Source organism: Crinia signifera, chromosome 1 (assembly GCF_055691185.1).
Source record: "Crinia signifera chromosome 1, ASM5569118v1, whole genome shotgun sequence".
In the NCBI taxonomy this organism is placed as follows: Eukaryota; Metazoa; Chordata; class Amphibia; order Anura; family Myobatrachidae; genus Crinia; species Crinia signifera.
Genome location: NC_139217.1, coordinates 390,906,802 through 390,931,705, shown reverse-complemented (window position 1 = coordinate 390,931,705; position 24,904 = coordinate 390,906,802). Strand labels below are relative to the sequence as shown.

Below are 24,904 nucleotides of genomic sequence, written 5' to 3'. Positions count from 1 at the left end.
GGCATGTTGCACTATTAGCAAACTGTATGTACACAGAGGATTACATCTTGGAGAAGCCTCTGGGTATAGTTTTATGTTACTGTGAATGTTACAGATGTCTACTTGTATTGGTTTCGGGCACATGTTCCTCGAACTAGGTCCTCAGAATCACAAGGTTAATAATTAGCTCCACCTTTGGATCTTTTAAAATGAGTCAGTGAGTCGCCTGTGCACCTGCCGGGTGACCTGGAAAACGTGCACTGTGACGGGTCCTGAGGACCGAGTTTGAGAACCCCTGGGAAATATATACAATCTGCTTGAATGGGACTGTTTTATGAATGACCGGTTTCCCTATTAAAAGGACAAGAAAATCGAACAATTTATACAAGCGATTCAGTATTGGCATCAGAAAACACTTAAGCTATGAAAGAATTCTACAAGCAAATTTAAAGAAAAAATAGATATATTTAAACAAATGTCATCCAGAATTTACATTTTTCAAAATTAGACACATTACATATAATTTATTAAGCTTGGCTACCAAATACACTAACAAGAATTAGAATGTACATAGCATCATTACAAATATATACTGTAAGAAAAAAGTGATTTACATTTTATAAATAAAAAGTGGAATTTAGTAGAAAACTTACATTATAGCATTAGTAAAACATTCAGTTCAGTCCAAAAACTTTGCACCATAATGAATAAGACTATGGGGGTTATTCTGATTCACTCGGAAAGTCACAATCACTCTCTATGGACAAAACCATGTGCACTGCAGGTGGGGCTGATGTTACATGTGCAGAGAGAGCTAGATTTGGGTGTTTTATTGTTTCTGTGCAGGGTAAATACTGACTGCTTTATTTTTACACTACACTATAGATGTCAGTTTGAAGTACACCCCCCACCCAAATCGAACTCTCTCTGCACATAATACATAAGCCCCACCTGCCGTGCATATGGTTTTGTCCATTGGAGAGTGACCGTGCCTTTCCGAGTGTTTCAGAATAACCCCCTATATACTTGAGCCCTTTGTATCTTTACACAGTGCACTAGTTTGCTAAGCACTGCATTTCTCGCCAAAATGGGATATCTATTCAATACAGAAGAGGAAGATGGAAGTGGTGTACTTCATCGAATGCTTCTTTTTGCCATGGTCTCTCGAATTTGTCGATCCAGTTCACTTATGATCCGATCTTCGTGACTATACACTCCCGTCCTTAGCAAGGTGTCCCTCTCTTCAATAAGCCGAGACAGAAATTCATCCAAGCCGTCGTCTTGCGGTCTAGTCCCAGAACTTGCCATTTTACGGTCAGTGGGTTTTGCTGCATCAGGAAGCTGATTTTGGTCCTCCTGCAGCCTCAGTCTGTTGATGCAAGCAAAAGAAATGGTTATTTAAATAAGCATTACATTTTGTGTGTGTGATTTTTTTTTTTGCCAAACATTAGAAATGTCAATATATATATATATATATATATATATATATATATATATATATATATATCTTAATATACATATATGCAAAAATCAAATCAGCCAATCATGTGGCAGCAACAACTCACTGCGTAAAAAAAGCATACAGGTATGGTGAAGAGCAAATGCTATAATGTAGAATATATAATAAGGGACATTGACCATGGAATGAATACTGGATCAGAACACCAGGACCAGGCATACTAACCTTCCTCCCCTCCCCAATTGAAAACATCAGGAACCCCAACATTTTCCTTCCATTGGTTACCTGTATGTGTACCTCATGTTCTATTTTATTCTTACAGCATACTTTCCCACTGTGTGCTATTCCTGTAGTGATTGCACACCCTGCCAGCAGCAACCAATACAGTGCACCCCAGATGATTACCTCAGAAGGTTTCTTCATGAGCAGGATGTGCTTCCTGTGGTTCTTTCCATGCAGTGTATAACATTCTACTATGCAAGCGTCTGTTTTCCCATATATGCATTGGGCCCTTGTATGGGTTAACCTTCACATTGTAAAATTGATAGTGCGCCTAACATGGCTGCCTCGCTTCGTACATTTGTGGATGGAATGAAAAAAAAATTACCTACGGTTTTGTTGGAACCCTATTCTGAGCTTTAGGACACTGCAATCACCACATTCTGTCTCATCTCTTCTTGGGGTAGACTATTACACTCAGGGTAATCCCATGCCCAAAATGGCTGAATCCCCTGGTACCTTGTGAGGGTGGAATACAAAACCTGTGGAAGCTATTACCCACAATGCCTGCACCAATTATGAATTGTTCTTAGTGTGCACTCTAGGTTTTAATTTTAGCTTTGTGGCTGATCTATTGCTGTATTCCTAAAATCCTACATATTGCGTGCATTGTTTTTGGTGTCCGTAAAGTGCCTTTAGTCCTGATGGAGAAAGAGCGCTAAATAAATCAAATTATTATTATATGCAAAACAATCATCTAGGGTCTTCTGTGTGCAACAAATGCCTTGTTAATGTGGGAGATCAGAAGAGTATGGCCAGGCTGCTTCAAAGCGACAGCAACTCAAATACAGTAACCATACAAGAGTGAGTCTCTGAGCTCACGGCAAACCGAACCTTGAAGCGGAAGGACTACAGCAGCAGACCACACCAGATTCCATTCCTGTAGGCTAAGGACCAAAAGTGGATATTGGAACAAAATATTACTTTGTCTGAGGAATAATTATTTCTGCTGTGACATGCGCATGATACATTAACCCCTTCCTGACAGAGCCAGTTTTTGCGTTCCTGACAGAGCCCTTTTTTTCAAATCTGACATGTCTCACTTAAGTGGGGATAACTTTTTTTTGCTTTTACTTATCCCAGTGATTTTGAGATTGTTTTTTCGTGACACATTGTACTTCAAATTAGTGCTAAATTTGGGTCGATACAGTCTGTGTTTTTTTGTGAAAAATACCAAAATATCGTGAAAAAATGGAAAATTTAGCGATTTGCAAAATGTTAAATTTTCTGCTTGTGAGACAAATAATCTTACCACTCAAAATAGTGAATAACTAACATAGACCATATGTCTACTTTATGTTGACATCATTATTTCAACTTCCTTTTAATTTTTTGGGACACTAGGAGGCTTACAATATGAATAGCAAATTCTCAAATTTTCAAGAAAATTTCAAACACTGATTTTTTTAGGGACCAGTTCAGTTCTGATGTGACTTTGAGGGACTTGTATGTGAGACACCCCCATAAATGATGCCATTTCAAAAACTGCACCCCTCACAGTATTCAAAACAGCATTTTGGAAGTTTGTTAACCCTTTAGGTGTTTCACAGGAATTAAAACAAAGTGTAGGTGAAATTTCAAAATTTCTTTTTTTTTGCAGATTTGCAATTTTAATACATTTTTCTAAGGAACACAGTACATTTTACTAGAGAAATGTGACTGAAAATTGATTCCCCCAATTCTTTTGTTTTCATAAATATCCTATATGTGGCCCTAGTGTGCACGGTGACCAAACCACAGGCTTCATAATAGAAGGAGCACCTACTTGATTTTGGAGCCTCCTTTTTATGAGATTATTTTTTAGGCACCATGTAGGTTTCTAGGCACCATAAGATGCTAAAAGTTAGGAACCCCCCCACAAGTGACCCCATTTTGCAAACTACACCCCTCAGGGAATTCATCTAGGGGTATAGTGTACATTTCAAACCCCCAGGGGTTTCACCAATTGTGGTACAACTGGGCAGTGAAAATGAAAAATTATTTTTTTTACACAAAAATACAGTTCTGGCTCCAAATTTGGGTACTTATGTAGTATCTGGGCTGCCGATTTTTTGATTGTATGCCTTAAGTTAAGGCATACAATCAGATGCGATGCGATGCGATATCGCATCGCATCGCATCCGATATCGGATGCGATATCGGATGCGATGACCCGATTTTTCCATAGGAATCAATGTTAAAATGATTCCTATGGAAAAATGGGTCCTTTTCATACCCCTACTATCCAAGTGGGCATGGAGTTGGATATAAACCTGTGGCGAGCGTAGCGAGCCACCGAGCCCGAAGCGTGGCGAGCGAAGCGAGCCCCGCGAGGGGACGGTATTCGTCCCCTCGCGGGGCTCGCTTCGCTCGCCACGCTTCGGGCTCGGTGGCTCGCTACGCTCGCCACAGGTTTATATCCAACTCCATGCCCACTTGGATAGTAGGGGTATGAAAAGGACCCATTTTTCCCATTGAATTCCATGTTAAAATGGACTCAGTCCATTTTAACATTGATTCCTATGGAAAAATCGGGTCATCGCATCGCATCGCATCGAATCGCATGGTCGCATGCGATGCGATCTCCCGATCCGACCCGATTTAGAAATCGGCAGCCCAGTTACTACATAAGTACCCAAATTTGTCATTTTCAGAAGGTATGAAGGAGACAAAGCACCCCAAAATCTGTGCCCCAATTTCTCCCGAGTACGGCAATGCCTCACATGTGACCAAAAAATACCAGTTGGGTGCATGGCAGGACTCAGAAGGGAAGGAGTGATTTTTGGATTTTGCAGCTCAGATTCTGGTGGAATTTTGGTGGGTGCTATGTCGCATTAGCAAGACCCCCAAAGCACCAATACAGTGGAACCCCCCCACAAGTGACCCCATTTTGCAAAGTACACCCCTCAGGGAATTCATCTAGGGGTATAGTGTACATTTCAAACCCCCAGGGGTTTCACCAATTTTGATACAAGTGGGCAGTGAAAATGAAAAATTACATTTTTTTACACAAAAATGCAGTTCTGGCTCAAAATTTTTCATTTTCAGAAGGTATGAAGGAGAAAAAGCACCCCAAAATCTGTGCCCCAATTTCTCCCGAGTACGGCAATGCCTCACATGTGACCAAAAAATACCAGTTGGGTGCATGGCAGGACTCAGAAGGGAAGGAGTGATTTTTGGATTTTGCAGCACAGATTCTGGTGGAATGAATGGTGGGTGCTATGTTGCACCAATACAGTGGAACCCCCCCACAAGTCACCCCATTTTGCAAAGTACACCCCTCAGGGAATTCATCTAGGGGTATAGTGTACATTTCAAACCCCCAGGGGTTTCACCAATTTTGATACAAGTGGGCAGTGAAAATGAAAAATTACATTTTTTTACACAAAAATGCAGTTCTGGCTCAAAATTTTTCATTTTCAGAAGGTATGAAGGAGAAAAAGCACCCCAAAATATGTGCCCCAATTTCTCCCGAGTACGGAAATGCCTCACATGTGACCAAAAAATACCAGTTGGGTGCATGGCAGGACTCAGAACGGAAGGAGTGATTTTTGGATTTTGCGGCTCAGATTCTGGTGGAATTTTGGTGGGTGCTATGTCGCATTAGCAAGACCCCCCAAGCACCAATACAGTGGAACCCCCCCACAAGTCACCCCATTTTGAAAACTACACCCCTCAGGGAATTCATCTAGGGGTATAGTGTACATTTCAAACCCCCAGGGGTTTCACCAATTTTGATACAAGTGGGCAGTGAAAATGAAAAATTACATTTTTTACACAAAAATGCAGTTCTGGCTCGAAATTTTTCATTTTCAGAAGGTATGAAGGAGAAAAAGCACCCCAAAATCTGTGCCCCAATTTCTCCCGAGTACGGCAATGCCTCACATGTGACCAAAAAATACCAGTTGGGTGCATGGCAGGACTCAGAACGGAAGGAGTGATTTTTGGATTTTGCAGCTCAGATTCTGGTGGAATTTTGGTGGGTGCTATGTCGCATTAGCAAGACCCCCCAAGCACCAATACAGTGGAACCCCCCCACAAGTCACCCCATTTTGAAAACTACACCCCTCAGGGAATTCATCTAGGGGTATAGTGTACATTTCAAACCCCCAGGGGTTTCACCAATTTTGATACAAGTGGGCAGTGAAAATGAAAAATTACATTTTTTTACACAAAAATGCAGTTCTGGCTCAAAATTTTTCATTTTCAGAAGGTATGAAGGAGAAAAAGCACCCCAAAATCTGTGCCCCAATTTCTCCCGAGTACGGAAATGCCTCACATGTGACCAAAAAATACCAGTTGGGTGCATGGCAGGACTCAGAACGGAAGGAGTGATTTTTGGATTTTGCAGCACAGATTTTGGTGGAATGAATGGTGGGTGCTATGTTGCACCAATACAGTGGAACCCCCCCACAAGTCACCCCATTTTGCAAAGTACACCCCTCAGGGAATTCATCTAGGGGTATAGTGTACATTTCAAACCCCCAGGGGTTTCACCAATTTTGATACAAGTGGGCAGTGAAAATGAAAAATTACATTTTTTTACACAAAAATGCAGTTCTGGCTCAAAATTTTTCATTTTCAGAAGGTATGAAGGAGACAAAGCACCCCAAAATCTGTGCCCCAATTTCTCCCGAGTACGGCAATGCCTCACATGTGACCAAAAAATACCATTTGGGTGCATGGCAGGACTCAGAAGGGAAGGAGTGATTTTTGGATTTTGCAGCTCAGATTCTGGTGGAATTTTGGTGGGTGCTATGTCGCATTAGCAAGACCCCCCAAGCACCAATACAGTGGAACCCCCCCACAAGTGACCCCATTTTGCAAACTACACCCCTCAGGGAATTCATCTAGGGGTATAGTGTACATTTCAAACCCCCAGGGGTTTCACCAATTTTGATACAAGTGGGCAGTGAACATGAAAAATTACATTTTTTACACAAAAATGCAGTTCTGGCTCAAAATTTTTCATTTTCAGAAGGTATGAAGGAGAAAAAGCACCCCAAAATCTGTGCCCCAATTTCTCCCGAGTACGGCAATGCCTCACATGTGACCAAAAAATACCAGTTGGGTGCATGGCAGGACTCAAAAGGGAAGGAGTGATTTTTGGATTTTGCAGCTCAGATTCTGGTGGAATTTTGGTGGGTGCTATGTCGCATTAGCAAGACCCCCCAAGCACCAATACAGTGGAACCCCCCCACAAGTGACCCCATTTTGCAAACTACACCCCTCAGGGAATTCATCTAGGGGTATAGTGTACATTTAAAACCCCCAGGGGTTTCACCAATTTTGATACAAGTGGGCAGTGAAAATGAAAAATTACATTTTTTACACAAAAATGCAGTTCTGGCTCAAAATTTTTCATTTTCAGAAGGTATGAAGGAGAAAAAGCACCCCAAAATCTGTGCCCCAATTTCTCCCGAGTACGGCAATGCCTCACATGTGACCAAAAAATACCAGTTGGGTGCATGGCAGGACTCAGAAGGGAAGGAGTGATTTTTGGATTTTGCAGCACAGATTCTGGTGGAATGAATGGTGGGTGCTATGTTGCACCAATACAGTGGAACCCCCCCACAAGTCACCCCATTTTGCAAACTACACCCCTCAGGGAATTCATCTAGGGGTATAGTGTACATTTCAAACCCCCAGGGGTTTCACCAATTTTGATACAAGTGGGCAGTGAAAATGAAAAATTAAATTTTTTTACACAAAAATGCAGTTCTGGCTCAAAATTTTTCATTTTCAGAAGGAATGAAGGAGACAAAGCACCCCAAAATCTGTGCCCCAATTTCTCCCGAGTACGGCAATGCCTCATGTGTGACCAAAAAGTGGCAGGACTCAGAAGGGAAGGAGTGATATTTGGATTTTGCAGCACAAATTCTGGTGGAATGATGGTGGGTGCTATGTCGCATTAGCAAGACCCCCAAAGCACCAATACAGTGGAACCCCCCCACAAGTGACCCCATTTTGCAAACTACACCCCTCAGGGAATTCATCTAGGGGTATAGTGTACATTTCAAACCCCCAGGGGTTTCACCAATTTTGATAAAACTGGGCAGTGAACATGAAAAATTACATTTTTTTACACAAAAATGCAGTTCTGGCTCAAAATTTTTCATTTTCACAAGGAATGAAGGAGACAAAGCACCCCAAAATCTGTGCCCCAATTTCTCCCGAGTACGGCAATGCCTCACATGTGACCAAAAAATACCAGTTGGGTGCATGGCAGGACTCAGAAGGGAAGGAGTGATTTTTGGATTTTGCGGCTCAGATTCTGGTGGAATGAATGGTGGGTGCTATGTGGCATTAGCAAGACCCCCGAAGCACGGTGAAATTATGAACCTAATATTCCATAGATGTGTGGTATATTTTAAAACACTCCTTTATACATAGGCCGGGTTTGTCGGGGCAAGTGTCACACTGGAAAATAGTTTGCTTTCTTATTCCCTTTTTATAGCAAACTTTGCACCTTTTTTGTGTCCTGCCCTTTTTTCCAGTGGAGGGGATTTCATCAGGAAAATGCTGCCCTGGTACAATACGGGGGCCAGTACTAGAAGTACTGGGGCCCTCTGCCTGCTGGTTCCCAAATATTAGGCCCTTTATGACTTCCTCTTGAAAGTGCATAAATGTCCCCCTCTGGCCGGTAGAACGGAATAGCACGTAAGCGTTATACAGTGCCATCTGGATGATATACACGGCCACCTTCTTGTACCAGATTTTTGTTTTCCGCAGGGCACTGTACGGCTTCAGTACCTGATCTGAAAGATCCACTCCGCCCATGTACCTATTGTAATCCAGGATACAATTAGGTTTTGAGGTGTGGGTACTGGTACCTCGTACAGGGACGGAGGTGGCACTGTCTCCGTGAATTGTTGTCAGTATAAGGACATCCCTCTTGTCCTTATATTTGACCAACAACATATTTTCGTTGCATATTCCCCTGCTTTCACCCCTTCTCATTACTTGGGCAATGTGCGTTTTTGGGAGGCCTCTTTGGTTCTTGCGCACAGTACCGCAAGCTGCTGTACCTCTTGAACCAAGGGCCTTAAACAGGGGGATGCTAGTGTAAAAGTTATCCACATAGAGGTGATAACCTTTATCCAGGAAGGGGTGCACTAAATCCCAGACAATTTTCCCACTAACACCTACGAGGGAGGGGGGGCATTCTGGCGGTTGAATTCTTGAATCCTTCCCTTCATAAACCCTAAACCTGTGGGTGTACCCTGAGGTGCTTTCACACAGTTTATACATTTTTATGCCATACCTTGCCCTCTTACTGGGAAGGTACTGGCGGAATTTAACCCTTCCTTTAAAATGTATAAGGGACTCGTCGATACAAATAAATTTTTCAGGGATGTACACCTCTTCAAATTTGGCACTGAAATGATCAATGACCGGCCTGACTTTGAATAGCCGGTCAAAGGTGGGATCATCTCTGGGTGGGCACTGTGCATTATCGGTGTAATGTATAAATTTAAGAATTGTCTCAAATCGAGTCCGGGGCATGGCCATACGGTAAAATGGAGTACTGTACAGAACATCTGTACTCCAATATTGCCTAATTTCTGGCTTTTTTACTATGCCCATATGAAACACCAGACCCCAAAACGTCATCATCTCTACTGCATCTACAGGGGTCCACCTAGCAAATGATGACGTGGGGTTTTGAGCAATAAACTGCTGGGCATATAAATTAGTTTGGTCCACCATTAAATTTATAAAATCATCAGAGAAAAATAATTTGAAAAAGTCAATTTCTCTGAGACCTGTGGAATCAAATTGGATTCCTGGCATGGCCAAAAACTCAGGAACCTGGGGCTCAAAATTGTCTGGTGGTGGGGTCCATACTAGATCAATTATTGGGGGGGGGAATCTCAGCTGATCTACGGGGGCGTCTTTGAGGGGGTCCCTCATCACCAGAGGAGGAAGAGGAGCTTAAGACGAATCCTTCAAATTCCCCGCTTGCATCACTGCCTGTGTCAGAGTCAGAGGCAAGCATGGCATATGCCTCCTCCACTGAATACATTCTCCTGGATGACTGGGAGGACATTTGGGAGGACATTTGGGAGGACATTTGGGATGCCATTTTTATTTTTGTGTTACTGGTAGTGAAATGTTTCAACACGTGTATAGTGTAGGGGGGGGGTACAAACTTTATTTCAACCCGGGGGGTATGTAGTGTGTATGTAGTGCAGAAAAAAAAAATACTTTATACCAATAAAAAAAAAAAAAAATGAAGGGGTTAAAAATAAAAAAATTGAAGGGGTTAAAAAAAAAAAAAAAAAGGTCCTGCGCCAAAAATTGAGCACAGATGTTGGTCAGTAACGTCTGTCACTGAACAGCGCTCAAAGGCAACAGGAATCTGATCAAAAAAAAAAAAATAATAGATCAACCCTGTGCCGAAAAAGCTGATCAGTGATGTACGTCACTGATCGGCGCACAGTGGCCACAGGACACCCACAAAATCAGTGTGTGTAAAAAAAAAATTAAAAAAAGACCCCACAGCACTCACAAAAAAAAAAAAAGGTGATCAGTGATGCGACACTGATTACCAGTGAGGGACAGCAGGTGCACAACCTTTGGTGCAACTGACAGTGCAACTGGCAGCAACTGACAGGTATATATATAAAAAAAAAACCTCTGCGCCCCCAAAAAGTTGCTGATCAGCACAGATATACTGATCAGCACAAAAGGGGGGGTAGCAGACACAAAATATACACTCTCTATCACTCTCTGTCACTATCTCTCTCTATCTCTCTATCTCTCACTATCTCTCACTATCTATCACTCTAGGACACTGCAGCAGCAGCACTGACAGTTATATGTATAAAAAAAAACTGCACCCCCAAAAAGGGGGGGTAGCAGACACAAAATATACACTCTATATCACTCTCTATCTCTCTATCTCTCACTATCTATCACTATCTATCACTCTATGACACTGCAGCAGCAGCACTGACAGTTATATATATAAAATAAAACCCCTGCACCCCCAAAAAGGGGGGGGTAGCAGACACAAATCTCTCTATCTCTCTACCTCTCACTATCTATCACTATCTATCACTATCTATCACTGTATGACACTGCAGCAGCAGCACTGACAGTTATTTATATATAGAAAACCCCTGCACCCCCAAAAAGGGGGGGTAGCAGACACAAAATATAGCTCTCTCTGTCACTATCTCTCTATCTCTCTCTATCTCTCTCTATCTCTCTCTATCTCTCTCTCTATCTCTCTATCACACTGCAGCAGCAGCAGGAAGTCTCAGGAAGTCAGATCCAGGAAGCGTCCAGCACGCTACAAGCAGTGATAAGGTGATCAGGTAAGGTATTTGCAAGGATCAGGTAAGTATTAGCAAGGATCAGGTCGGTATTCACGGCAGGCAGGCACGGTGACCGTTCTGCACGCTATTCCAGACCGGAATGGCGTCTGCAGCGCAGTCACCGTCAGTTTAAATGTCGCGCCTTGGCTGTGATTGGTCCGTGGGTCCCACGGACCAATCACAGCCTTGGGGGCAGGTGGGGTGAGGGTGGGGTGAGGTGTCATCGTCACCGATGACCCCCTCATGCCCCCTGACGCCCGGCGGTGATTGACACCTGTGTTACCGAGCGTCCGATTCGCTGGTAACACAGGAAAACGCTGTGAATGGCTGTTCACACTGAACAGCCAATCACAGCGATCGCCGACGGGGGGGCGGCATCGCAGCCCCCCCTGGGCATGCAGGGACATGTCTGCTGTCAGGGACAGCAGACATCGTCCCTCTGTCACTGCGTCTCGAGACGCAGTGACAGTTTAAACTCATGACGTACATTTATGCCATGTGTCGGGAAGTACCTCCCGGCCATGACGTAAATGTACGTCAAATGTCGGGAAGGGGTTAAGGGTCAGAATTTGGTGCAAAGAACATGAATCCTTAATTATTCTGCCAGCAGTCCAGACTAGCTGTGGTCTAAGGATTTGGGAAATGTTATCTTAAGAAACAGTACGTCCCTTAATACCAAGTTAGCATCATTTATATATCGCAGTCTACACCAATTCCAAAAGTATAATGATAAGCCTCATCACAAATCAACATCTTCTCAATTTGGTTACATAAAAAGGACAATGTAGAGGCCATAGAGTACATCAAACTCAGTCATCTGGTCGCAATATACAATATATTATAGGCCACAGAGTGTAGTGTTCATTCTAGATACCTATTTAGCTCGTTCCGTATTTCCTCAAGCTCTAAACGTTCCGTCTTCACAACATCTTTCTCTTCAGCTGCCAGATAGCGCAGTCTCATTTGTTCAAGTTCATCTTGTTGTTTTTTAAGTCGTGCCATAGCATTCTCTTGCTCACGCTTTACCAAAAATAGGGGAAAAAAAAAAGACCATGATCAATTTACATCTTCGCAATTTCAAGGGTTATCTAGTTAAAGATCGCCTCCCTACAGAGACGCATTGCAGTTTTCAAATATGCCAAGTCACCATCAAATCTACAGAATTGGGTTTTATTTTCTTTGGTAAATGCCTGATGTGGATATTTAAAATGGAGAGGAAGGGGTACTCAAAAATGAAAAGCCTAATCAAGGGGTACGGGAGAGAAAAAAGTTTGGGAATCAATGCTCTACAGATTATGTTGTACTATTCTAGTGTATTTGAAAACTTTTACACACACAACAGATGTGTGTTTATATGCGTGTGATTGTGTGTAATGTATTTCATGCCTATTGATTAAGCTGAAAAATCCAAAAGAATCCTTCCTGTTACCTAAACGATGTCATTGGAATGTTCAGGGGAACATTGGTACACAGATCATGTGTACAAGGAGAATGTGTCATTTTTACAGTCCATTAAGTACTCTGTTAATTCCACAGATCAGCCTGTTCAGCAATAGCTTTGCCACGACTCAGAAGTTAGGTATTAATGATGAAGACATTATGGAAAGTAGTAGGGGTGCTGTGATGGTTTGCATTTGCCGTGTTATGGGATCTTGGCTAGTGACTCCCTGAACTATGTCTGGCTCCACTTTATACCATCAATCTCTCACTCATATAGGCCATGCTGTATGTAAAAATGAATTATTGCTTTAAATATAGCTGGCAACCTGACCGAGTCATTAATACATGAACTCACTGGTTATATATGTAAAGCATGATTATTTGTTATGATACTGAGGCTTTTTCATACAAATCATTAAATGAACAGCCTGTAAGAAGAAAGTAGATCGGTCTAGTGTTACAAAACGCAGAATGATATAAATAGTCAGATGTTACATTTTGTTCTCTAGTACTAGGGCAGAATCGAAAAGAAAACAGAATATGATAATTGCAGATCAAAACAATTCCACGGATCCAGGGGTAAATGTATGAAGCAGTGATAAGGGAAGAGAAGTGATAAGCTGCGTGGTACTTTATCACCAGCCAATCAGTTCCAGACTGTTAAGTTATAGGCTGGGTTTAAAAAGGGACAGTTAGGAGCTGATTGGCTGGTGATAAAGTACCAGGCACTTTATCACTTCTCCTCCCTTATCACTGCTTCATACATCTAGCCCCCAGTGTCAGATCAAGGCAACACTGCATATAACCAGTAATAATACCAGTGAAGATTGAAGTGTCCAATCCCAGGATTCAAATCCCGCTGATTTTGGCCTCAAATCCAGTGATCCGACCGATCCCGGAATTGGCCACCCTACTTGCAGTAAACAGTGGTGGGTGCCACAATTGTATTTGAGGATGCAAGAGGAGGAGGAATCAACACTTCTAATGACCTGTATTTTTTTTTTTTATATTTAAAGATGAATGCTCATAAAAAAAACCATGGACTGATGCAGCCTAAGCAATCATCATTATTTGGTGTCAGAAAATACATGGGAAAGTACTAGTTACAGTGTGGACCCAGCACATTGCTGCCAGAAACTGATGCACTGCTGTCTGAGCTATTCTGGCTGCTGTTAAAGAAACATCTGGAATCTTTTTTTTCTAAAAATGCATTTTCGTCACATTGTGATGCAACTAGTATCAAGTAGGAGACTGTGCTGATTAATTTGAGAAGCAACACATTTATGTGTGTGCGACAGAGTTGTTGTAGTAGATAGGATAACTTGGAGGAAGGAGGTGTTGGCTTTAACAGTTTTAAGTATTTAGTGTTTTATTCTTGCATCCAAATTTTCAGCCCATCAAACCTCACTCTATTTGTGAAAGACCATTGAGCATCCATTTCCATTGATTTGGGGAATACAGTACTTTGGGGGTGCTATATTTAAATTGAATTGGGGGAATTCAATTAGCTACAAAGGGGCCACAACCGCAGCCTTATTCTCCCCTTGCCTGTCCGAATGCTGGAGTAACCTAAGAAAAGTGTTCTCTGCCACTTCTGAATGAATTCCTCACCACTGTGGAGTAAGCAATAAGCAAATCCAATAGTCACCTAAAGGAATTCCCGGTACTTGTTTAGTTTCACAGCGGCCGATACATCAGATGCGATATCGGCTGATATACCGGCAATCCGATACGATTTTTTTACCTGTTCATAACCCCACTATCCACTAGGCATGGAGTTGATTTTATATAGTGTGGCGAGCGCAGTAATTCACGTCCGCTCGCCAGGCTTCGGGCTCGCCACACTATATAAAATCAACTCCATGCCTAGTGGATAGTGGGGTTATGAACAGGTAAAAAAATTGCATCGCATCAGCTGATATAATCGGCCACCATGAAACTAAACAAGTACCGAATTCCCTGTACACCTCTAAAAATATAACTTTCTAATACAAGTTGAAGGTAAATACTATTTGACATTATAAACAGTTTTTCTTCTGCATAACGATATATAAATAATGTTGAACTTCTGTATATAAGCTATTGTCTATGCAAATAATATAAAGATTTACATGAAGAGATCGATTTTGGGGAAATCCATTAGTTCACCCTTAATGGTATAATCACTGTGACTTATTGAATTCTCTTATATAATTTCACTACGTGTGCCTTAAATCCTGCTTTTCCCCAAAAACTATTTTTATTACACACATACGTACTTCCACTGATGCTCCTAATCCTTTCAATATATACAACTCAATGGAGTGAGGATTTGAAAAGAAGCAGATACGGCCATTTAATGTTATTTTTAGATATTGGAGATGCTTAGCAATAAAATTAAAACAAAAACATTTTTTTTCTCCTTCTTTCACTTGTGTAACCCTTTTTGTGCTGCGAGTTCTGCCTGCACAGTTTCCCCCCTTCTTCCAGGACTGGATAAGTTAATATGAAAGAGAGACATCAACCCAACGAGTGTAAAGGACAAGCGGCTGCTCAATCAAGCAAGCACAATCTTTATTTTTGCTATGGCTGTCTATAAATCCTGAGAAGAGCAGTAAACACACATACAGTAGACTAAACAATCACTAAATAGTGGCCACTGCTGACTCTCCCACTCATACATACCAAGCAAGTCTGTGGGAAATAAGAACTAAGGAACTCAAGTCCAGTTTTCTGAAAATAACCCAGATCTGACAAGCCAGGAGAAGGGCCTGGATGCTTTCAAGACACAGTTTTCAACCTAACCAAGATCACAAACTAATATTTTTAAGCAAATATTCACTTCCCATATTTAGCCAAATGACTTAATAAATCAAATTACTGTGAGTGGACAAACAAGGCACAGGAGAGGGACAATCCAGGCGTCGCACAGAAAAATTTGTGCTGAGAAAAACACAGAAAAGAAGCCGATTGATTAGATGACAAATGACCTGGACATGCACCTTTTATTTGCCCTCGCAAAAATAAGGAAAAGCGATAGGCCACATCCAGACAGCATGTATGCGCCCCTGTTCTATATCCCAAACTGTGCAGTCGTCGTGTTCTGCACTGTGTCACAAATGTGTCCCCATGGAAATTTATTGTGCTAAAACGAATATGGTGTATCAGTACATTACTATACTTTATGGAAATATTGTATTATTTATGTAAAGTCCTCAAGTGTATATTTAGGAATGTGTTACACAAACTAATAATCTAATAGTTTTGCCCAATAAAGCAGCAGTCATATGGAAAGAAGAAAACCAGCAATGTAATTCATACAACTCTTCTAGACAGATCTACATCTCACTACAGTATTATGGGTATATTCACTATTGATCACTGACATTGTGGTGCTCAGATAGGTGGCCCTAACCATTTTATCCTGTAAATCAGGATAATAATGTTTTAACTTAAAATTAAAACAAGGACTATGGTTGGGGTGTGTTTGAGTTGTTATTTAACTTAAAAAGCCAATATTTGCACAGAAGTCATATTACAGTGCATCCAGAAAGTATTCACAGTGCTTCACTTTTTCCCACATTTTGTTATGTTACAACCTTAGTCCAAAATGGTATAAAATTATATCCCCCTCACAGTTCTATACATAATACCCCATTTTTGGAGATTTTTTCCCCGCAAATTAAAAAAAAATCACATGTACATAGGTACTCACAGCCTTTGCACAATACTTTGTTGAGGCAGCAATTACAGCCTCAAGTCAATTTGCATATGATGCCACAACCTTGGCAAACCTATCTTTGGGCAGTTTCACCCATTGCTCTTTGCAGCGCCTTTCAAGCTCAATCAGGTTGGATGCGAAGAGTTGAATCCAGTTGAACATCTGAGGATTGGCTGTGCACCAAGTCTGGGCTCTGGCTGGACAACTCAAGGGCATTCAAAGAGTTGTCCTGAAGCTACTCCATTGATATCTTAGCTGTGTGCTTAGAGTCATTTTCTAGCTGAAAGATTAACCGTTTCCCCGGTCTTATGTCAAGAGCGCCCTGGAGCAGGTTTTAGTCCAGTATATCTCATTGCATTACTGCATTCATCTTTTCCCCTATCCTGACTAGTCTCCTAAATCCTGCCGCTAAAAACATTCCCACAGCATGATGGTGCCACCACCTTGCTTCACTTTAGGGATCGTATTTGCTGGTGATGAGCAGTGAGTGATTTCCTCAGAACATGATAACCGGCTGCCAAATGCTTTTACTAAAGGAGTGGCTTCCGCCTGGCCACTCTACCATACAGGCCTGATTGTTGGATTGCTGCAGATTTGGTTGTGGAGAGAGGACAACTTTCCAGAAGGACAGATAAATGGTGTAGCTCTGACAGAGTGACCATTGGGTTCTCGGTCACCTCCCTGAATATGGTCCTTCTACCCCGATCACGCAGTTTAGTTGGCAGACCAACTCCAGCAAGAGTCCTGGTGGTTGTTCCATTTACGGATGATGGAGGCCTTTGTGCTCAAAGGGACCTTCCACAGATTGGTGCCTCAAGACAATCCTGTCTTGGAGGTCTACAGAAAATTCCTTTGACTTCATGCTTGGTTTGTGCTTTGGGATGTATTGTAAAGTGTGGGACCTTATATAGACAGGTTTGTGCCTTTCCAAATCATGTCCAATCAACTAAATTTACAACAGGTGGACTCCAATCATGCTGTAGGAACATCTCAAGTATGGAAACACGATACATCGGAGTCAAAGTTTGAGCTTCATTGCAAAGGCTGTGAATACTTATGCACATGTGATTTCTTAGTTTTTTTTATTTTTTTATTATTAATTTGCAAAAATCTCCCAAAATGTTTTTTCTCATTGTCATTATGGGTTATTGTGTGTAGAATTTGATGGAAAAACTGAATGTATTCCATTTTAGAATAAGGCTGGGTACTTGTATAGTTTCACTGCAGCACTTCCCTGCGGATCGCATAGTATGCAAATCGGATAAGATTTGCATACGATGCGATCCGCGATCCCCACTATCCACGGCAGCGGTACGCGTCCTCGCAACCTGTTCATACCCCCACTATCCACGTCGGCATGGAGTTGATTTTTAAAAAGTGTGTCGAGTACAGCGAGCCACCGAGCCCAAAGCGTGGGGAGCGCAGCGTGCACCACAAGGGGACGCGGAAACGAGCCCGAAGCGTAGTGTGCAGACACAGATTACATGAAGTGTCCGCTCGCCACGCTTCGGGCTCACCACATTTCATAAAATGAACTCCATGTTGACGTGGATAGTGGGGGTATGAACATACTGCGTCCTCGCTCGGGGCACGCTGCGATCTCCACGCTTCTTATGCACATCATAAGCAAATCATATGCAAATATTGCATGCGATTTGCATACGGTCCACTGGGAAGTGCCGTGAAACTACACAAGTACCTAAGGCTGTAACAGAACAAAATGTGGAAAAAGTGATGCAATGTGAATACTTTCCAGATGCATGGTACTCAAAAAAAAAAAAAAAAAAAAAGTGCAATTTGATATACAGGTTATGAATGTTCTTGGCATGTGAATAGAACATGGATATAGGATGGGATTCAGGATATTTAGAGGGCGAGATGTATCAAATGGAAAATGCGGTAAAACCCCGGTTTTACCGCATTTTCCAATGTATCAAAAATGATACCGCACTGAAGGGTATCGCCACCTTTAGAAGCCTATGGGCTTCTTTTGCCGCCCGCCGCCGCAAACCCGCCGCCCCCCCCCCCTCTGGCTTACTTTCCTGAAGGGTCCTCCTGGACCCCGGAAGGTAAGCCCTGCCTCCCCCTAGTGAAGCAGCCGGACATCCTTCCGGCTGCAGGGGGGAGGAGGAGGAAGCGCCGGGGACAGCATGCATAGCTGTCCCCGGCGTGAGGGGAGTGTGGCGGCAGGGAGGTGACGGAGAACCCCCCGCACACCACATTCCAGGTATCGCGGGGGGGGGGGGGGCTCTGTCACTGCACCGCAATGCCAGCCGCATATGTTAGTATATATGCGGCAGGGGGGGGGGGCGATGTATTTTAATACATCCCGCCCATAGCCAGTAGAAAAGCATGTTACTTTGGGACCTAACCAGGCCACAACCTACACCAAAGTATAGATTTTATAAGTAAAATGACTATGCATGTGTAGGATAACCCAGTGCCTATTACTAGAACAGAGGTCAAAGGTTTGTAACATCTGAAAGTACTAGACTTTTAGAACTGTGATTTGAGAAGATCTTAAATTACTTTATATAGTTGCATTAGCTAACAGGCAAGAGGTGTGTTAAGGTTTTCATTGAACAACTTTAATAATGATACACAACCAGGGCCGGGGCCACCACTAGGCAGCCTTAGGCATTTGCCTAGGGCGCCGGCTATTGCAGGGCGGCAGTTAGGAGCATGTCCCCGTGGATGGAGGTTAGCGGCAACTCTCCCCCCATCTCGCCCCCCCGGAGCGACTCGGCGGCTGCCACCGCCGCACCACTCCCTGTGGAGTTACTCCGCTGCCCTAGCCACATCACACCCGGCCCCTCCTGTCCCCTCCCATTGAAAGTCACGCCGATCCGCGTCGTGGATTACCGGGCCCCCCGTGGAGCGACCGGAGCAGGTGAGCGCCCCCCTCCCCCTAGTGGAGCGATAGAGCGACCCCCCACGCTGGAGCAGGTGAGCACCATAGTGCCTCCCCTCCCCCGCCTTCCACCAGCCCTGTATACAACAGCAGAAAATGTTGCTATGAAAATCTATTACTCCCAAAAAATGTTCTTCTTTTTCTTGCCCATGTGTAATTAGCAGACCATTACACATTCTGAAGTGATTAACATTGAAGGGGGAAAATAAAAACGAAACCTGAAGTAAAGCTTTGTTGAATATAATACCAAATTTTCAAGAAGCATTAATAAAGGAAGATTATTTTTATAATGGACAAACGTAGAACAAGTTCTTTCAAATCGAAAAGGCGGCAGATTTCCCAAATGTTTACTCTTTGGGCTACCTCTAACAGTAATTCACTAAACAGACTTTACACAGGCACAACTTAGTAATGGAAATCATTACTCATTCTTCGTTGGCAGAAGGCACTCGCACAAACTACAAGTCTCTTTAAAGCTCTTAGCAGTTGGGTTTCATCATTAACATTAAGTAAGAATAAAGAGGCAAATTTCAACATACAATTTGCATTTAATAGGTTTAATATAGTGCAACGGTCTGTGCAGTACTTGGGTGTAACAAATGACTATTTACTAAGACTCATTCCTTCACATACAGTTCTGTCCTCATACATTATTGCTGTAGTTGCATGCAATTCAATTCCGCCAAGTGTTTTTTATTTTTACACATTTTTGCCTAGCCTAGTGCATCTTATTCACACCAATCTTAGTCTGCGCTGATTAATATGCATCAGAGTATGAGTCTGTATACAAGCGGCTGCAGATTTTTTCCAGTTCTGTTGCGCTTTGGATACAGCCTCAGGGGAAAATTATTATTTCACATGGGATGTTTCTTATGGGCAACCAATGAGAATCTACTTATTTATTTAGCACCTTCTAGAAGATAATAAATACTATCTGATGGTTGCCCATAGAAACATCCCATGTGACATAGAACTCCCATCTTAGTAAATTTTCCCATAAATGCTGCATTTCAAATTAATCAGCACAGTCTCCAGAGGCATCCTACTTCAAGTAATATTAGGATTGCAGTGTCGCACGGAACTGGTCGCTCTCTCACATGGTGTATTCAAGTTAGATGCAGGAGGACATATCAGTAATAGGTTTTAAAAGTCTTTTTTTTTTTTTTTTTTTACTGGCAGAAAGCATAGATCAGACAAAATACGCGCTGAGGTTTCTAACAACGAAAATATATTTAAAAAAAAAAAAAAAAAAAAAAAAAACTTATGTATCTTAGGACATAAGGCCATTTGAAATTGTCACTTTGTAATCCATTTCTAAAAAGGTACAGCAAAACACATGGGTACCTTCTGCCATGTGTAGGCAATGTATGAAAGCATTGGGTTCCATGGGGTCTGCTTCTGTATGCCACTAGCCTAAGGGGAATACTGCACTGTAGAGTTTAAATCTGCTATTGTTTATTTAGTAAGGTAAATCGCATGTTCTTTTCTTGCCAGCAAAATAAATAAAAATTAAAAATAAAAATAACCTGCTGTCCAAAATACTGGTCTCTTTAGTCTAGAAAAGTTGGAGCTCAGAGGTGGATGGGTCATGTATACATTTTGGCAAGCTTAAAAACTCCAACACAAGATGCTGTCTTTCTTTATCAAACATAATCCAATGATTGAACATTGTGGTTACTGCCAAGCACATTTCTTCTATGAGGCTTTGCTCATTTACATTGCTCCTGCACTGGCTGGGTGACTTCTCAGCGAAGTGTTGTTATTTTGGTACAAGAGGTGATTGTAACACAAAAGTTTTACGAAGCTTCTGCCGGGTACCATCTCTGCTACAGTAACCCGTGTGATAGGAAAAGCGCAAATTTTACGTACCGACAATTCCATTTCGTCCTAGAGATCCCATGGCAGCCAAGACCTTGGGATTTCATCCCTCTCCTTTCAGTTAGACAGGCTGTTTTTTTCCCTAGGACCTCCCCCTTCCGGTATAAATCCCCGCTCCTCCCCTTCCGCCTTTTTTAGAGAGAGTGTAGTTCAGTCAAGCGTACGCTTTAGCAAAAAAGCTTCCTCAGGACCAGGTCCTGAGGAAGCTTTTTTGCTAAAGCGTACGCTTGACTGAACTACACACCTAGTGTGTCTAATACCCCACTCTCCCCTCCCCACTTATAAACTGTAATTTTGAACTGTAGGCTGCGTTCGGGGTTACCGTTGGACACGGTCCCCTACCTAACACACTGACACGGTATCTGGCGCCAGAACCGGTAGTGTTCCTGTCTGTTCTAAACCCACTTGAGCGAGGGAGTGCACGCAGGCACCCCTCACACGCAGCTCTGTGGGATGTTGATACAAACATAGCCATACAGCAAGATAATTGAAGTCATTCGGGAGAATAGGCAGTGGGGTTTCCACTAGGTGAAGGATTTTTATCCTTTTTTATATCACTATATGTTGTCCTTTATTAATGCATTTAATACCAGGTTCAGGTCCCAGGGGGACAATAACGATCTGAAGGTCTAAGTCTTTTAAGAGCATTACAGAATCTTTTGATTAGTTCTTCTTCTGCCAATCTTCTTTTAAGGAGAATACTTAACTCTGGAATCTGCACCTTCAAGGTTGAAGTATCCAAACCTGTATAGCCATTACATAGAAATTGTAAGACCTGGGCTGTAGAGGATTATTCAATCATATCTGCTGAACCTTCCACCGAATGAAAGCCTGCCAGACTCTACAGTACATAAGAGAAGACACTTCCTTTCTTGCTTGTAATAAAGTAATAACTTCTGACAATCCTTTATTTTTTAAAATTTTCCCTTTAAATTTCCATGCCCTCAGAGATAATAAATCTAGACTTGGATGAACCACTGGTTTAGGTCTTTGCAGTAAATTTGCCACCAGACCTAGATCTTTTAGGACCTCTTCTTTTGAGGAAGCCACAATCAGCATGTCGTCTAGGTAGGGCCATATATGGATATGCTTTTTTCTCAGTACTGCAATCAATGTAACTAACACTATTGTTAAGACTCAAAGGGATGTGGCTAGGCCAAAGGGCAGGCAGGTAAAACCGTGTTTCCTCATGATGCAGAACCTTAGAAATCGTCGGTCTTGATAACTGACTGGAATATGGTAGCATACATTTTTTTGAGTTCTCGTGCGACCATGGTGTCTCCTATCTCGATTTCAGATTAAATAGTCGGTACTTATGTAGTATCTGGACGCCCGATTTTCCATAGGATTCTATGGGAAAAAGGGTCCTTTTCATTTCCCCACTATCCAACTACGCATGGAGTTGGATATAAACCTGTGGCGAGCGAAGCGAGCCCCGCGAGGGGACGCGGATTCGTTAAAAAGTATTCCGCATCCGCTCGCCACAGATTTATATCCAACTTAATGCGTAGTTGGATAGTGGGGAAATGAAAAGGACCCTTTTTCCCATAGAATCCTATGTTAAAATGGACTCAGTCCATTTTAACATTGAATCCTATGGAAAAAATCGGGTCCATTGCATCGCATCGCATGCGATGTGATGGACCCGATTTTTTAATCGGGCGTCCAGATACTACATAAGTACCAAATAGTCTTTTGCATCTCCATTCTGAAGTTCTTCCTCTTATAAACCCATTTAGCCACTTCAGATCCAGAATGATAAGCTAACCGCCTGTGCTTTTCTTTACCAGAAAAGGTTTGAGTAGAATCCTTCCATTTCTTGCTGAACAGGGTACTGGCTCTATGGCCTTAATGACCAACAATTGATTTATTATCTTTTTCAGTTCCATCTTCTCCGTAGTGGTCTTTGATTCCCAAAAATAGAATTTTTACAGGTTCCAAGAAAAAGTTAATCACATATGCCTTGCGAACAATCTTTGGTTACCCATCTGTCCTGAAGCAGTTCTTCCCATATACTAGCAAACTGCAACAGACAGGCTCCTATTCTGAAACGTCGTCAAAAGGACTGTCTCAACATCAGAAAGTAGCCTCTTTGGACATAGGGTCTCCCTGGTCTGCAGCTCCTGGCTTCCCTGAATCGTTGTCTGGATGATGATGGAGAACGGATACTTGTTTCTACTTACTTGAGACAATCCACCTGTGAGGCTATGTATCAGAGCATCCAGGTCACAGTGATCCCTCAAACGGGAGAGTCACTAGCCTATTTTTAGATTCGGCATCTGTTGATTAGAACCTCAGCCATAGTACTCTTCTGACCATCACCCCAGCCGTCAGTGCTGTGAAAGAAACCACATCCAAAGAAGCTTTGCAGATAGATTCTACTGTTTGTTTGCAAATATTATTTAGAGATTCTGTCTTCAATGTCACTGTGCAGATACATCCCCCAAAGCCTCTCTAGCTACTGATGCAATAGATACACCAGCTTTCGAAGATACAGCTAAAGAAGAATGTAATTTTCTGAATGATCCCTCCATTCTCCTATACATGGGGTCCCTGAATAAGGCTCCATCTTCTAGGGGCATTGTGGTTCGTGAAGTTAACTCTGACACTGCTGCATCAACCCTAAACAGGTTGCACCAGTTCAAAAAGTGCTTGTCCATAACCCGATACATACGGTCAATTCTGGACAACTTCCCTAGCCTCTTATCCAAGTTGGACCATTCTTTTGAGGTCAAGTCTTTCATAACTTTGTGAATCGGAAAGTGGCAGCCTTTTCTTGACTTATCCTCAAACAGTAGATCCTAACCTTCTTCAGACGTAACTGGCTCTTTGACATTGTGGAAAGTATTAAAACTATGAAATACAAAGTTAAATATTCTAGAATCTTCTTTAATCTCTCCTGACTCATCAGAAGAGATCTCTTCCACATCCTCTTAATTCCTTTGAGGTAACTTCCCACTCATTGTTAAACCAAGCCTGACTCCTGGATCTTTTGTTCCCCTGTAACTCCATGAATTCCTCTTTGGTCACATAAGTTTTTTTCAAATCGGATTTTGGGCTGATCAGACATGGGTGCAGGGTAAACCTCACATCTGTCACAAAGTTTTGTTCAGAGAGCCATACAGTTCATATTAATGATTAATGTGCTGCTTTTTTTGCAGCTTTCTTTTTAGGGATGGCAGTATTAGCAGGCACACTAAAAATAAAAATAAGCATATCACTACCATAAAAAAACAAAGTTACTAATCTCATTAAAAAAATGAAAGAGCTTACCTCACAGGGGCACCATCAGATTTATGGGGAGGCAGATCCATGTTTCAAGCAGCACAAACATCTGTACAAGCCAGAATTTTCTCATTTAAACCCATAGTCCCAAAGTGCATAAAGCTTGAAAGCAGCATGCATAGTCAAATCTCATACCTAGTCTTATAAATCTCATACCGTGTCATACCTTATCACCTTGGATTTTGCATCTAGCCTAGATGCAGCACTCTAGGATTGTGGGTATTGTAGTATCTGGAGGCTTCCCTTGGCGCTGAGCGCCTACATGACAGCCACCCACCCGAAGTCTGCACTATTACCGGAGCCGGCATTGCCTTGTGGGGCTTGTAATTTCTGGTGGCTTTCTAGGTTATAATGTCCCGGATCCACACTGTACGCATCTCATACTGCACTAACTGTCATAGAGAAACGGCGCTTTATACATGTAAGGGACTCCTTGCTTCCATACAATGGAAAGGATTCAATACTGGCCACACTTCCAGGTAAAATTATGGGCAGGAACCTCCTCAGGCCACGTTCCCATGCCCCCCCCCCCCCCCCCTGCATAATAAGGTAAGCCCTGCTGAAAAAGCAAACAAACTCTGCTTAGCTCTAAATACATTAGGACAGGGGTCCTCAAACTATTTTGCTCTGGGACCCATCAGACAATAAAAATAATTACGGGACCCCAGAAA

The 24,904-nt window shown here is 42.3% G+C and overlaps 1 protein-coding gene across 1 annotated transcript in view; it reads right to left on the bottom strand.

Moving 5' to 3' along the window:
- Positions 1-467: 467 nt before the first annotated feature.
- Positions 468-24,904, bottom strand: part of CEP120 (centrosomal protein 120) — a 69,906-nt gene continuing 45,469 nt past the window's right edge. The window contains exons 19-20 of the mRNA XM_083151583.1: positions 11,894-12,039; positions 468-1,348 (exon numbers count right to left, since the gene is read on the bottom strand). Coding sequence (XP_083007709.1) covers positions 1,114-1,348; positions 11,894-12,039 — 381 coding nt within the window. The 3' untranslated portion in view covers positions 468-1,113. The remainder of the gene's footprint in view (positions 1,349-11,893; positions 12,040-24,904) is intronic.